General features: G+C 39.0%; 1 protein-coding gene across 1 annotated transcript; it reads left to right on the forward strand.

Annotated features, from left to right (window-relative positions):
• Positions 1–7,762: 7,762 nt before the first annotated feature.
• Positions 7,763–13,866, forward strand: LOC308380349 (cytochrome P450 4B1-like). Its single transcript, XM_080857659.1, has 12 exons — positions 7,763–7,996; positions 9,367–9,511; positions 9,598–9,642; positions 9,898–10,025; positions 10,216–10,340; positions 10,562–10,716; positions 10,813–10,919; positions 11,245–11,435; positions 11,849–11,982; positions 12,625–12,689; positions 13,133–13,215; positions 13,559–13,866. The coding sequence occupies exons 1-12, from the start codon at positions 7,796–7,798 to the stop codon at positions 13,734–13,736; spliced, it is 1,557 nt and encodes a 518-aa protein (XP_080713785.1). The 5' UTR covers positions 7,763–7,795; the 3' UTR covers positions 13,737–13,866.
• Positions 13,867–15,386: the final 1,520 nt, after the last annotated feature.

Genomic DNA, 15,386 nt, shown 5'->3' on the forward strand with positions numbered 1-15,386 from the left:
TGACTTACTCAATGGAAAATGTGAAGTGCTACCACAACTGTGGGCTCAAGAGCTCATTTATATGGGCACAAATGCCACCTAAGACGCCACTTTCGTGACAACCAAAATGCTTCCACCAACGGAAAACACCTGATTAGAGGGCTATGGCAGTATGTTAGGCCTTTACGGGACAGGAAAATTGTCTTAAGTAGTAAAGTTTATTAAGAGGGAATTCATTTGAATGCATTAAATTAAAATATCTGTAGTATAGCAAAGTACTAAAGACTGTTTAATACTGACTAGTTGCTCAAAGGGTTGAATGAATATTAATACATTAGTAACATACAGTCCAAATATTAAATGGGTTTTGTGTATACTAATGGCCTTATTGATGAGACTGGGTGTAAATACAATAACAACAGACTGACACATAGAAAACAAGCACACACTACATGAACAGAAAACCTATTCAGACTTCATAAACAGAAAACATACAGACTACATAAACAGAAAACAAACAGAAACAGAGAGAAAATGAGCCCAAGTGAAGTAAGTTTTTCAGGTGTTCTGTTATTAGAAGATCCGTGAATTTGCCCTCGTGGCCTTTTGATAGTGTGGTCACACACAGCAAAGTGTGTGTATGTTGACTGAAGATTGTCTCTTTCTTCTGAGTGTGTTTTAACCTTTACCTTTGCCCTCCACAGTGAACACAACAAATTAAAAACAACAGATGTCTTTTTTTCTTTTACATTACATTTACAACTGATGCACACCTGTCTTCCTGTAGTCTATCATTCTCTAGCATCATAACCCCCCAAATACCAAGCGTAAGATGAAGGGAAGTCTTTCAAAGCCTATGCTTAAACTAGATGTACTGCATAGCTGTAATAGAATTAAGAATTAAGTGAAACTAGGTAAAAAAAAAAACAATAGTGAAAATATTAAAATCACTGAATAATTGTATTTATATATATGTGTGTGTAATTTTAGCCTAAAGACTAACACATGCAATGTTCATGTGTTGATTGGACCTTCTGACAAAATGTAGAGATTTACAAATAAATTACCTTAAATACTTGCTGTATCTTATTACATACTTGACGTTTACCTTAAATACCTGTTGTATCATATTTGATGTGTAAATTCTCACCACAATTGTATTGTTAAATAAGTATGAAACATGAAGTAATTATTAAGTTGCTTCAATAAAGTTTTTTTTTATTGAAATATGAGTAACAACAGTAATATTATTCCGCCAGAGTCGTGGCGGTCATAATTAAAGCAGAAAGAAAAAAAGGAAGTTTCTTGTGGTTGATCACAATTAGTCAGTCTTTATTCCAATAAATAGCAGTAACAAAACATGCACACACTCAGGATTCAACATATTCAACAGTCAATAGGTAATTTCTCCCTTTGCACTTTGATTTCACTATACACACAATCATTTGCAGATGTCAACACATTTGCAGATGTCTCATCAGGTCTTCTAAAACACACTGAAGTGTAGAGCATTTCATCCTAAAACCATAAAAGAGAAAAGTATGAAATAATATCAGGATGGAACCAATGCAAGCGTTTCATGTTTGTTTTAAAAGTGGTCAGCAAGACACTGTGATAACTTGTGCATTAAATTGTGCATTCAGATGAATGTTTTACCTCTAAGCGGGAGTTGCTACGACAAACATCTTTGGGGCAGTCAATGTTGGACACTGTCGATCAATCAAGCAATCAAGCAATCAAGTAATCAAACAATAAATCAATGAGTCAATTAACCAACCAATGGGTCAGTGAGTGTGTCATTCAATCAATCAGTCACATCAATCAAGTTGTGTTGTCTACTACTTGTGGTAAGTTGTGTTGTCTATACTACTATGAAATAACTTTATGCAATGCGAATGGTAAACACACCAGTGAGTCATAGTGTGCAATTAAGCCTTCTCTTTCTGTTACCTCCAACTCTTCTTCGGTGACATGCTACCAACACAACCACCAGGCAACACAGACCAGCCACGGATAAACTGATCGCTACCGACTTCACAGCAGGGCTGCTGCTTGAGTTTAGTGCTACTCAACAGAAGAAGGGATGCAAAGAAAGATGATACAGAAACACCTTTTGGGGTCTGGGAAAAATGAAGACAAACTAACTAGATGAAATTTAACATTAAATATTTGCAGTAATTGTATTAATACAAACATGCCTATAATCAATATGAGAATTAAATACTTTAATAATATCATTACACGACTAGGCATTTCCATGAGCAAATAACTTTTTTTTTTCTTCTACTGTATGATGTCCCCATCAGGACTACAAGTTTGAAGTATAGATTGAAGTGCATATTTTACCTGGGGTCTCTGCATAAGTGCTGATTTCTGTGTTCAAGCCAGGAGCATTTGTTGTGCCCTCTAGACAGTTGGGCAAACCCGTAAGGGGAAAAAGAGAACATTTGTTTTTTTCTGAAATTGTGGAACATATTATGAAACAATCATCTTGTGATGTGTAGGTTTATAAATAAATACACTAAAGGACAAAAGTTAAATACAAAGCTGGACAAAAGCTGAGCATGAAGCTTGCTTGTTTCCATTTCAGTTCAATTCAGTGTCCAGATTTGTCTATTTATTTGATCCCATGTTGCCATTATTTAGATGATATGTATGCAACATGGAAAGCTGACACAAGAATACATTTGCGTACCTGATCTATTTGATCGGCTGTTGTCTTCTTTAACGTACGCCTCACCATTTACAGTAACATTGCAGTCCACAAGTCCATTTGGTTTGTGGAATACAGTGATATTCTCTCTATCAGTGACCACAACAAGAGAATCTGACTTCTCCATTTCGCTGTGTTTACCGCACAGAAGAGTACAGTTCTGCAAAGATTCTCCACTATCAGATATGCCTGTGTTAAAGATATACATTTGCATTATAAAACTGACTTTACTGACTGCATGAATGTTCATAACGCAGTCATTATCTTCTTTTATGAAGGCTTTTTAAAGTGTTATGTTTGTGGTTATTCTCAAGCACAGAAGTCAATCTTACCTGAGATGATGCAAAGTGTTAAGGAAAAAGCCCTCTCTCGTAGGTCCGGTGTCATAATCCAACAAGTGAAAATCCCTGCCAGGTGGTCTTGAATGTTGGTTAAAACAAGAGAAGAATTTTGAGAATATTGTCCAATTTGGTTCCCCGACAGTGGTTGAAAGGTCCATTCGGCAGTGTCCCCCGTTTCATGTGGGCATTCATGTCTGTAGACACCACCTCGAACAACATAAATCCACTCTGATGGCTGAGTCTTTTCTTCTGTGAGGATAACAATGAGAGGATGGAAGCACTCTATGTAAAGTGATCATTTATATAATACCACAATGAAACTGCTAAGGCAGAGCTCCTAAAGTTTGGAAATCTTACCTAAAATATATTCAGATGTGGTAACGGTGCATGATGACATGCCTTGGCATACCTCACAGAGATAAAGCCCTACATCGTCTTTATTAAAATCATTGATAATCAATGACATGTTTTTTGCAATTATCATTTTGTGATGATCTTTTTTCAAGACAAGCCCTTTTTTGTCTCTTCGATACAGCACATTATGTTTAGAGGCCATGTCTTTCCCGAAGGTCCACTGGATTTCTTCAGAACGAGTGTTTTTTACACCTTCACAGTCCATAACCATCGTGCTTCCCAATAGAACAGAATGGACAGCTGAGGGGGAAAAAACAACTTGAAAAAGGTTACAGATATTTAAAAAGTAGCTGCTGTTTTACTTCAGGTACCACAGTCTCTGATACATATACAGAACATCGTGATTGAATGTCATTTAATTAAATTGTATTTTCTAGGATTGTTTAAACATTAAAAGCAAAATTGTGAAAAATACTTTTGTTTGAAGAGGCCCAGCAGCTCCCAAAGCAGAACAAGACCATGACTAAAATAATTATCCTCATCCCGCTGTCCACAGTACCTTCAACATGGCAACAGAAGAGAAGATGTGTCTCAGGAAGGTAAACTGAGTTAAGGCAACCTCATAAACATCGGTGGAAAATGCTTAAGAAGAAAGAGTTTAAAAGGCTGCACCTGTCTCCCCAAGAATTATTTAAATTGATAACATCCCTTTTCTTTAAATAAAAAAATTGTTAACTTGATCTTAAATTCAGTAATTCACGACGACAGATGACACATTTTAAGAAAAGACCTTACCCTTACGTTGACTGCAGGAACTTTCCGAGATCACACAAGACTGAAGAGATCTGCGCTTGCCTCTGACACCCACACACACATGAGAACACCTCTCAGAGAGGAAGTCATTTGTGGCTTGATTTTCCACCTCAGCATTTTTAAGTGGCACATTAAAGGAACACTTGAAAGGGTATTTTTCAAACTGGGCCCTATTTTTAGATATTTTAGGGGTCTACATTTTTACTAAGGATTATTAACCATCGAAATCGGTCCAGTGCTGCGTCAGAAAACAATAACCAGCAACCGCAAAACGGTTAATAAATGTAATCGCATGGGGCAAGCATCTGCGTCAAAGTAAACCACTCGTTTTACGTCACTGGCAGGTAAACTGTTTCTACAGTTTCTGTTTCTGTTTTAGCAGAAAATTATTGTCATTGTTTACCATGTCATTACAGTTATTGAGATAAACCGTAGGGGTCCTTTCCATGTAGTCAGACACCTATGGTTAAATAATGAGCATGTCAGGGGAAAAATCAGTTCACTTTGACATTCACTTGGGTAGGAAACCGTTTTTTATTTTACAGATAAAATGTGTCCCAGATGAGTCCATTCCTTCAAAGTTCATAAATGTTGTGAATATGACACATATCACCAGCAAATAGGCCGATCTCTGAGTCACTGACACATTATTCACTGGTGATGAGGATCTTGCTGTTATAATGATGGGTAGGCTTATTTCACAGAGAGGGCCAAACAGTTCTGAAAACCCAGAGGAAGTTTCTGAAAACCTAGAGGCAAAAACATTGCAAATGTAATCTTTAAAGATATTGTTAAATTTATTATTCTAAATATGGAAATAAGGACAGTGCAAAACAAACAAACTGCAGGGGTTTTGACTAAGACATTGCTACAGTGCACACAGTGCCCTGCTAGTTTGCCAATGGAAACTGAGCAATGTATAGGCCTACTTTGCTGAAGTAAGTTTCCAAACTTTTGGTACGTGTGCATATGATTGTGGGTGTTTTAAGAACACAGGGGATACTCCAACTGCATGCCTTAAAATGATCTAAACAAATGACTCAGCCCTTGGTAGAATTAAAAGGATCCTAGACAACAGAACAGTCTTTCGGTGGGATTAGATGACAAAGCATCCTTGAAAACACAGCCGTCAAGAAACACTCAGTGAGTGAGAGACTGAGTGAGTGAGTGGTGAGCCTCTGACACTGGTCTGGCCATGCAGGCAGTGCTGAAGCAGTCCAGTGAGTAGGGAGTAGGTACTGAGCAAAAAATAAATAAAATACCCAAACACACAAACAAACACACACGATTCCACGATCAGTTGACCATAGGCAAGACTTGATGAATCAGATTATAGTATGTAAATCCTTAGACACCCCTAAACAAAGGCAGAAACACAATATGAATATATTAGATCAGCATCGTAATGAGTGGCCTGTTCTGTGGCCCTGTAAACAGGGTGCTGTCCCTGGGAGCCTTCATAAGCATAAGTCGGAAAAAACGTGTGTAGGGCCCCCCTCATCCACTGCACCCTCTGCCTGCATGACGTCATCCATAAATACGACACTTCATTTGGCCTCTGGATTGAAACTTCTCTTTCAAAGGCTTGCATGGCACCATCCAGTATGTTTTCTCTGCATACATTTATCGCATTTACTGCTGGGTGTCTCTCCAACCTAGATTGAATGCTAGAGTGGTCAGTAAGGTTTTCAAGAAGCTACTATTAACCAACCGGCTTTTATGCTCATGAGCAGTGGCCGCTGATGAAACATTTTGCAGGTTGGGCTTTGATCAAAATAAATACTAAAGCAAAACAGTTAGACACCGTTAGACTAATTCTAACCATGTATACTTGAAATAGCCGCATAAGATCCAGACCTGTTTCAAGTATGTGATGGTAATATACACTCAGTTGCCAGTTTATTAGGAACACTGAGCTCACACGAATGCAGTGTAATACACCAATCAAGCAATACATAAAAAAATGTTCAGTAGTTGTGTAAACTTTAGAGAGCAGTTGATTCAACTGTGTGCTCATTTTGGATTTGCTCATTTTTGGCTGTTGTCAAATGTCAATGCTGCTGATTAACATCTCCCTCTTCGTGGCCTGTACTTCCTGAAAAATGATACCCCTCTCCACAGCTACTACAGTTTCGTAACTAGGTCATTATTTCAGCCAACGTTCCACTGTCGTTCAGCAAGGACATCCGTTATGTTATGCATTACATTACCACACAAACATGATTTTTCATATGATATTTCTTTTGCTTGTCGACTAAAAAAGTGCTGATCAATAATATCAATAAGTAGATTTACAGTATATACTGTATATAATATAATAATATAATACTACAGTTGGGAGAGCACCATGTTTAAACACTCCCTCCTCAAGCTGGAAAGCTGCTGAACCAATTTACACAATTTCAGGTCTATTTTTTTCCTGGGCTTTGTAAACTGCTACAATGAATAATTGGTCATTCACAAATAAACACACAAAAAACACCTTACATATTGCCTCAAATACCTGATATCTTTATATCCTTCATGTTAGATAAGCTATAGGCTACCAATTATTGGCAGACAGCTCAATTCACAAATGTGCTTTAATTTGTCTTCACAAATATTATCTGCATATGACTGGTTTGAAGTAGGATTGATTTGTAATATTACAGGCCTAACACCTTTAGTTGGTAACAGCTGTACCCAGCTGACCACGTTGCATATTTGACTAGATACCGCGATCATTTAAAACCCCACCATTTCTTGAAAGGTGACATTTGAGCACAGATTAAAGCTCACACTCATCTTAACCAAGAGACATAAGTCGAAGAAGCTATTTAGTGTAAAAGGGATGTGGTGATGTCAAAATGACCATGCAAAACGACTTGGGCCGATATGTTTAGACTGAAGAAGCACACCACATCCTCAAAACGCCCCACCTTCAAAGAAGAGGCTAAGCATGTGCAGAGCAAATTCACAGATCAGATTCATGGCCCACATATCACACCATTAAGTATAATGGCAATGCTATACATAGCCAAAAGCCCAGACTTTCTTTAATTGTGCCTAGTAAATCGAACCAAAACTACGATGGTAGCACTAAGAAACTCTGTTGACACAATTTAAACCACAGAAAACCGTGCATTTTAGACACCGTGGAAGAGAGGCGATTCCATCCTACTGGGGCCATCAAAGGACAGGCTACATAAAAGCTCGTCTTAACATTTAAACTAAGGCTCGACACAGCTTTCATTTTCGTGTATCAACATTTCCATCTACAAACTATATATTAAGCACTGTTAGAAGGTAATAGTTGTAATGACATTTTATTGTCAGTTGTCAAAAGTAGTTGGGACGAAATTGGTGATCGCAAAAATTAAGTGTCAGAGACATATCCCCTGACGCCTATGTTTGGACCAGATCCGTATCTGACCCTGCCTAAATCAGATTCTGTCTGAAAAATTATGCAAACGTCCGATCTGCCCAGTTCGTATGTCCCTCCCATTTAGTTTGTTATTCTACGGTGACGTCTGCCTTTTCCCTCTCAATGGTTTCCATGTTGGTCAAGTAAGTTACGCTATTCGCTGTTAAAGTTACCAGCTCTGCACTCATTGCGATGGAAATCTATGACAAAGTGCAGAGAGCTGTGCAGTTTTACCTAGATCCTATACATTTCCAGTGCATCATAGCCGTCGTTGCTCTTGTATACATTGTTCCGAAGGTAACGCATCTAGTTGTCAGAAGATACGAGAACACCCGAGTTCTTGAGAGCTTTCCCGGACCACCTGTTCACTGGTTATTTGGGCACGTTCGAGAGGTTAGTTAAGTTTTCGTCAGCATGTGTTCAGCAAGTTAAGTAATGTTTAAGGTGGATATTTAAGGTGGAAGGTAAAATCCATATTATAGAAATAGTATTGACTTCGTGTTGATGTGAAAGTAGATTATACAATATTTTTTTGTTCTGTTCCCTAGAAGGCTGTTTGTAGGCCTTGCTTACCGGTCAAAACACGACTGTAGTTCACAAATTATGGTTTGACCATTGAATTGCAATGTACGGTCACTGTAGAAGTCGTACAAATGTAGTCAAGATTTAGGGGACACGTAGGGTGACCTTAAATTACCCACGAAACGAAGCACGACACTTCAATGTATTTTGTAATGGCCCTTAAATGACACAGATAATTCATTAAGCTATGCTACACAGTGGTGGACGAAGTACACTAACTACGTACTTAAGTGAAAGTATAGATACCTGGTGTAAAATATTACTCAAGTAAAAGTGGAAGTAGGCCTATGCACTTTGAATTTCCACTGAAGTAGAAGTATAAAAGTATTTCCCTTCATATATAGGCTACTTAAGTATTAAAAGTAAAAGTACCTTGATGAATTATGGTTCTAATGGCTTTTTTTCATTTTCACATCAAACCTCCCGCTCAATCAACTGATATAAGGTGAAAATACTAAAGCCAATCTTTAAATAGTGTCTTACATTTGTCTATTAAAAAGTGTTTAAGCACAAAACATTGAAAGCTATCTACATCGACAAAGTGGTTATGAAATAACCACAAGAGAACAATTATTTAATTTTGCATTAATTTGTAACTTTGCACATTTAATTATAAAAAATGTGGGGTTAAAGGCACCCAGTGCAACTTTCGAGGCTTGAGACTCGAAAAATAAACATTCAATTTCTAGTCTTTTTTACACGTAGTAAGTTTCAATAACTCCATACCATTACATATCGACATTCAAGGAGCAAAGATGAGACGTCGTTGTGTGGTGAGAACTGATAGAAAATCGTAAACAACAACAATCGCCGGTGGAGAGAGGCCATTTTTCCATTGACTGGAGTCCTGCTTTATTTATTGGTGGCACCGATAAATAAAGAAAATGGCGGCGGTTGTTGTTGTTTACGATTTTCTATCAGTTCTCGGTAAAGGTATCACTACATATTTAAAAAAATAAATAATTTAAATTACAAAATCGATTATGAACTTTTCTGAATCGAGAGAGAATCGTTTTAGTCGATTCATCGATTTTTTCCCCCCCCACCCCTAATAGATATGTTACTTAAGTACAGGAACTAATTATATTTACTTCGTTACTGTCCACCACTGATGCTACATGACCTCGCATACCACAATTGAAAATCTAAACATCTTCGACCCTCTCCCCACCCCTTTACAGTTTCGGCAAGACGGGACAGATTATGACAAGGTGTTGAAATGGGCAGAGGTGTATCCCTTTGCCTTCCCTGTGTGGTTTGGACCAGTCATTGCGTTTCTTGTCATCCATCATCCATCCTATGCAAAAACTCTATTAGCCTCAACAGGTGGGTGTCTTCTGAAATATCTAGGCCTCCTTCTGCAAGAACTGCCCTCTGGATGAATTGTAAATGTTGCTCTTTTTCCTCCACAGAGCCTAAAGATGATATTGCCTACAGGTTTCTTATCCCATGGATAGGTAGGGCACCCTGGGTTGAAATAATAGTGAGATTCATATGACAGAATTCCAAATAGCATGTGACACTGACTTTGCATTTTGGAACAATGCAATGGTGTTTTCCGAATTTGTTGTCACAGGCTTGTACTGTGGAACAATTGACTACAAAAAGGCACTTGGTCACTTTTTTTTTGTCTGTTTGTTTTCTTTGCTAAATGTATGACATAATTTATGTCTGCATTTATGTTGCCTATTGTTTTGCGTTGTGTTTTCTAGGCGAAGGCTTGTTGGTGTCTCATTCAAATAAGTGGTTCAGACACAGAAGACTACTCACTCCTGGTTTTCATTATGATGTGCTAAAACCTTACGTGAAACTGATTGCAGATTCAACCAAAGTTATGCTGGTAGGTTCACAGCAGTTATAATGACCCTGGTATTTTAAAGGTGAGAGGGATGAGAAGAGAGGGGCTGTAATTTGATTGAGTTGAGCTCAAATATCATTAGCCTATTTCAAGAATTAAGGACTTCACCACTGAAAGCAGATTGATAATTTATGGTTCTGCTCCTTGTTCCGCTTGCTTCCATATCTCCTAGGATAAATGGGAGAACTATGCGAAAACAAACGAGTCTTTCGAGCTTTTTCAACATGTGAGCCTGATGACTCTGGACAGCATTATGAAATGCGGCTTCAGCTGCAACAGTAACTGCCAGACAGAAAGGTAATTGCTCTTTGAACCAAATCCATCAACATTAAAGAAACGCTATGCAACAGTTTGCCACCTTTTGAGGTATGTTTTTTTTACAGGCAACCTGTTTTGGTATCATCCTCAAATATGTTATGATGGTTTATGGTCTAGATACTAGATAAGTGAAGGACATATAAACACACCTGTTACTACCACTAGCAACCCAGCCTATGCACTATATTAACTCATTCCAGTGGGACAAATGCATACATAAAGGCTGTGTATGAGCTGTGTGACCTGGTGAACCTTCGTTTCCGGACCTTTCCGTACCACAGTGATATACTGTTCCATCTCAGTCCGCATGGCTACAGATTTAGGAAGGCATGCAAAATTGCACATGACCATACAGGTATCAGCTAAGTATTGAGGATCTCACATCGTTATAGTATTTCAGTGATATTTCAATAATGTAACATAATATTATTGGTCCTTATAACTCTCCAAGAGGAAGTCATCAGAATGAGAAAGGAGATATTGAAGAGTGAGAGGGAACAAGAGAAAGTTCAGACGAAGAGACACATGGACTTTTTGGATATCCTCTTGTGTGCAAAGGTATGTCACCTAATCCAGTGTCTTTGACTGCATAACTAGCACTGAACACAATTTTTAACTCAGCTTTCACAGAGTTGCAGGAGTTGCAGGATGTTCCTGACAGCAATTTATGTTCCTGAATCACAATGTATTAGTTGACTAGTGTAATTGTAGTGTAATTGTAGTGTAATTGCAATGTTTGTTATCCAGTATGTTAGTCCTCATAATGCTACCACACTGGCTATTTGTGTGATATCTAATGATGTTAGCATACATTTGACATCTTATCTGACTAACTAATTACATGTTCATGATCTGTATGTATCATCTACCGTACTGTTGGCAGGATGACAACCAGGAGGGACTTGCTGACGAGGACATCCGAGCGGAGGTTGACACGTTCATGTTCGAGGGCCACGACACTACCGCCAGCGGCATCTCTTGGCTCCTCTTCAGTCTGGCCAGCAACCCAGAGCACCAGCAGACGTGCAGGGAGGAGATCACCCAGGTGCTGCAGGGGAAGGACAACATGGACTGGTACTGCCTGAGGCCACATCGACCCAATACATCCTGTATTATTATATATTATAAATATATAAACAATATTATATATTTATATTTCAGCTCATGTTTACGGTTTAACATTTTTTCTGTAGAGTTTGACATGAGTGGATTTGATTTGATGCGAAGTGGCATTGCAATGCAACACATAACCTCCCTGTGAATTCAGAATGGGATTGCTGTATTTCATAAATGCTTTTCATGAAATCAACACTTTAATTTCAAAGTGACATTCAGAATACCTTTCTTGGAATGTGTCACAAATGCCCAGGTCAAAGTATAGCTTTAATGTTTGATGGACAGGCATTTGAAATATACACCTCTGAAGTCAGAGTATGGATTTTCAACAAGTTTGATTGAACGAAGTGAACTATTTGTATCCCTTTCAGGGAGGACCTGAGCAAAATCCCATACACTACCATGTGCATCAAAGAGTCTCTGCGGATGTACCCGCCTGTACCTGAAATCGCCAGGAAGCTGACCAAGCCCATAACATTCTTCGATGGCAGGACTCTACCCGCAGGTGGGCTTTAGGACTTTTGTTTTATGACAAGAAAGCACATGTAATATAGCTTGGGCTAAGTGCAGCTACAAGAATGCATCACTTAGTTCAAATCCAGCAAAAGCCAATGAATAATAGTGGATTTTCAATCTTGTTTAAAAGTGGCATCAAGCAGGCAGCAGATTCAGCATAAAATGGGAGACTATTCCATAATTTGAGACCAATGACAGTTAAAGTTCGACGACCCTTTAAAATTAGATTGAGGCAAAACTAGTCAAAGCTCATCGGAGGACTTTGAAGTCAGGAGCTTGTCCATCCACAGCCTTCAAATCAAACAAAGGAGGAAAAAGAAAGATAGTGTGATTTTACAGACACCTTTGCCTTATTGCAAGGGTAGCATGAAAGGGTTTAAATATTAACCCATCTGTTTTGTTTGGCTGAAGCAAGTACTCTGAGGACACTGTGAGTGGTCTTGTTAGCTTGGTCTTAGTTAGCCACTCTTATCGGATAAATGTGATCATGCAATTATCCAAAGCCAAAACCTCATATACCGTCTGTTTGATGTGTTTTTGTACTCATTTAACTGCTTTAACGATGCTACACGGTTTGTCTTTGGTTTAAGAAGACTTCATTGCTCAAAAATGTCATGTTCATGTCCTACAGGTTCTCTTATACTTACCAGTGTCTTTTGTATACATCGGAACGCCACAGTCTGGGAGAACCCCAATGTAAGTGGTGCTTATGAACCATAAACCATATCTGCAGTGGGTACAGTTTGATCAAAGTTAATTAGTCTTTCCTATGATACAGTGAACCACGCCATCTACAAGTAGTTGGCAAATGTCTAATCTTCTGACTACCAAAAGGCGTTTGTCCTCATTTAAGGCTGCCTGAACATCTGCTTTTCTCATTGTTCTGCTGACATTTTGTTATGTAGAAATACTTGATGTCTGCAACATCAGCCCGGCTCTTTTTAGACATATAAGGCAAGACTTAAACATTTCTGGAGAGAAAGTAAAACATGTATGTTCTAATGTGTTAAAAGGACACCTTATTCTGATGAAACTGATATGAATAAATGTTTGATTTATGCACATTTCATCTTACAGTCTTGGACCTGAAAACTAAATTAACTTTAACCTGTCCCTGCCTGTGTCTGGTGTTACTGTAGGTGTTTGACCCGCTGAGGTTTCTGCCAGAGAACTGTGCCCAAAGGTCGCCCCATGCCTTTGTACCCTTCTCCGCTGGTCCCAGGTTTGTGAGCTTGCCAGATCATCATGGTTGTCACAGGGACTTATAATGTCATGCAGGCACTCGAAGTTCTCATGTTACCGTCGGCCAGAGGAAGCTACTCATTTACCTGAATGGAGTTTGGAATCATTGTGCCTCCGACCAAGCTACAACCTTTTGCTGACCATAACCCCTCAGGTTGTCAACAACTATGATTGGAGAACTTCTTTTAATTTGATTCAGATTTCACGTCACAAACGGTTATTTAAAAATCGATTACTGGACCTAAAAGGCCTGCGACTTTTTCAGTTCCTGTCTACCTTGTCATTACTGCGCTTAACTGTCGTCTCTCTGCTCCTGCCCTCAGGAACTGCATTGGCCAAACCTTTGCCATGAATGAGATGAAGGTGGCGGTGTGTCTGACCCTTAAGAGGTATGAGCTCATGACCGATCCGGACTTCAAGCCCAAGATGCTGCCACGCCTAGTGCTGCGCTCCCTCAACGGCATTTACCTGAGGTTAAAACATCTGGAGCCAGAGCCCTAAGCAGCACCCTGCCTTCCATGAGCCACATGTGGAACAGACTCATTGGCTAACCTGTGGATTCATTAGCCAACCAACACACACTAAAAAACGTGGATGTCACAAAACACACGTTTTGGAAGCAGAACTTATATTTCTTTACTCAGGGAATTAAAACAAGTCATATATATATATATATACTAGCAATCATTTGTATGAATACTATATGTCTCACCTGTGGAATTTAGGCACGCATCGAGACCCATGCTAGTAATGACGTTACGTTCTTTCAACCCACATAACACAACGCAAACAGAGAAAAGGGGAGAGCAAACACTCCCTTTAAAATTATATAAAAACTATTTTTTTTTAGAAACATATGCACCCCACATGCACTTTCCCATTGTGTGATGTTCTGTGGTGGGAAAGTAAGAATCAATTTTCCTCGTCATCTCATCAGGAATGCATGTCTCCCATCTGTTGCCTGAAGTCTCGCTGCCCTAGGCATGAACCGGGCAGGGAAAGGCCCAGCCTTCCACCAGAAGGCATGGTAGTTGAAAAGAGCAGCAGTATTATTTTCATTCACTTCTACATTTCTAAAATCAACTCAAAAAACTTTAGGGCAGTTCTACAACACTTCCAGGTTCTGTTTTAAGCTCTCCATGTTCTGCACAGCTGGTTATTAAGGAGTCCGTAGATACGTTTATATATGTGTGAATAAAGGTACTTTGTCTGGCCAGCACTAGGTCTGAACTAGTCTGAAGAGGGCAATGTTCTGATTGGCCAATAGAAGCGGAAAACTCTGCAGACTGTCTCGGACTGACTGCTGCTTTATCAACAATGCATCTCTGATAATAAGAATGTGCTGATGGAGGGGCTACAGTGAAGGGTGCACTGGTTAATGGTAGAAGCCTAAAGCAAGCAAATGAATGGAGAATTTCATTTCATGAGGAGATTTGCCTTCACACAATCACATTTCCCATCTTACCAAATGCCTAGGTACTTATAGCTGGTTACCCTTTCCAGAGTGGTACCATTTGCTGGTAACTTGTAACTTGCTAGTGCTTCTAACTTTAGTAAAACTAATCCATTTTGTTTTGGTACAATTCAGGACTAGCTTCAGGTCACTTACGTAACTGCTTCTCTTTAATGTGGAAGGAGAGCTGCAGTCTATTTATAGCACAGTGCATGGTATCAGCACTAGCTACAGTACAGAACTGTGTCATCCGCATTAAGATGAACCTGACTGAGTGTGGAAGCAATTTTATTAATATACAGTATATTATGAAAAGTGTAGGCCCAAGAGCCTTGGAGCACCCCCTGTCAATGTCTAAAAAATGTGATGTTATATTGCCCACCTTTACACATTGGGAGCGACCAGTGAGATAACTGTTAAACCACTAGGCTCATATGGTCAAAGCCGATTAGTGAAAATGTATGTAAAAGTTAATAAGCTGTAATGGCCTCTAAACTTCTGAGCATGGTCATGACAATAAGTTACTGACAATAGAATAATGTCACTATCAAATCATTGGACATCAGCTGATCATTTTTAATGACAGGATGGGCATTGACCATGGGCCATAAATGATAGGCCTTGTCTTGACACGCTATCCAAGTAGTGTTGTCATGCATTATTCAGCGGTCATATCATGACTTCTCAGCCATGTGAAG

Source organism: Sprattus sprattus, assembly GCF_963457725.1.
Source record: "Sprattus sprattus genome assembly, chromosome: 19".
Classification (NCBI taxonomy): Eukaryota; Metazoa; Chordata; class Actinopteri; order Clupeiformes; family Clupeidae; genus Sprattus; species Sprattus sprattus.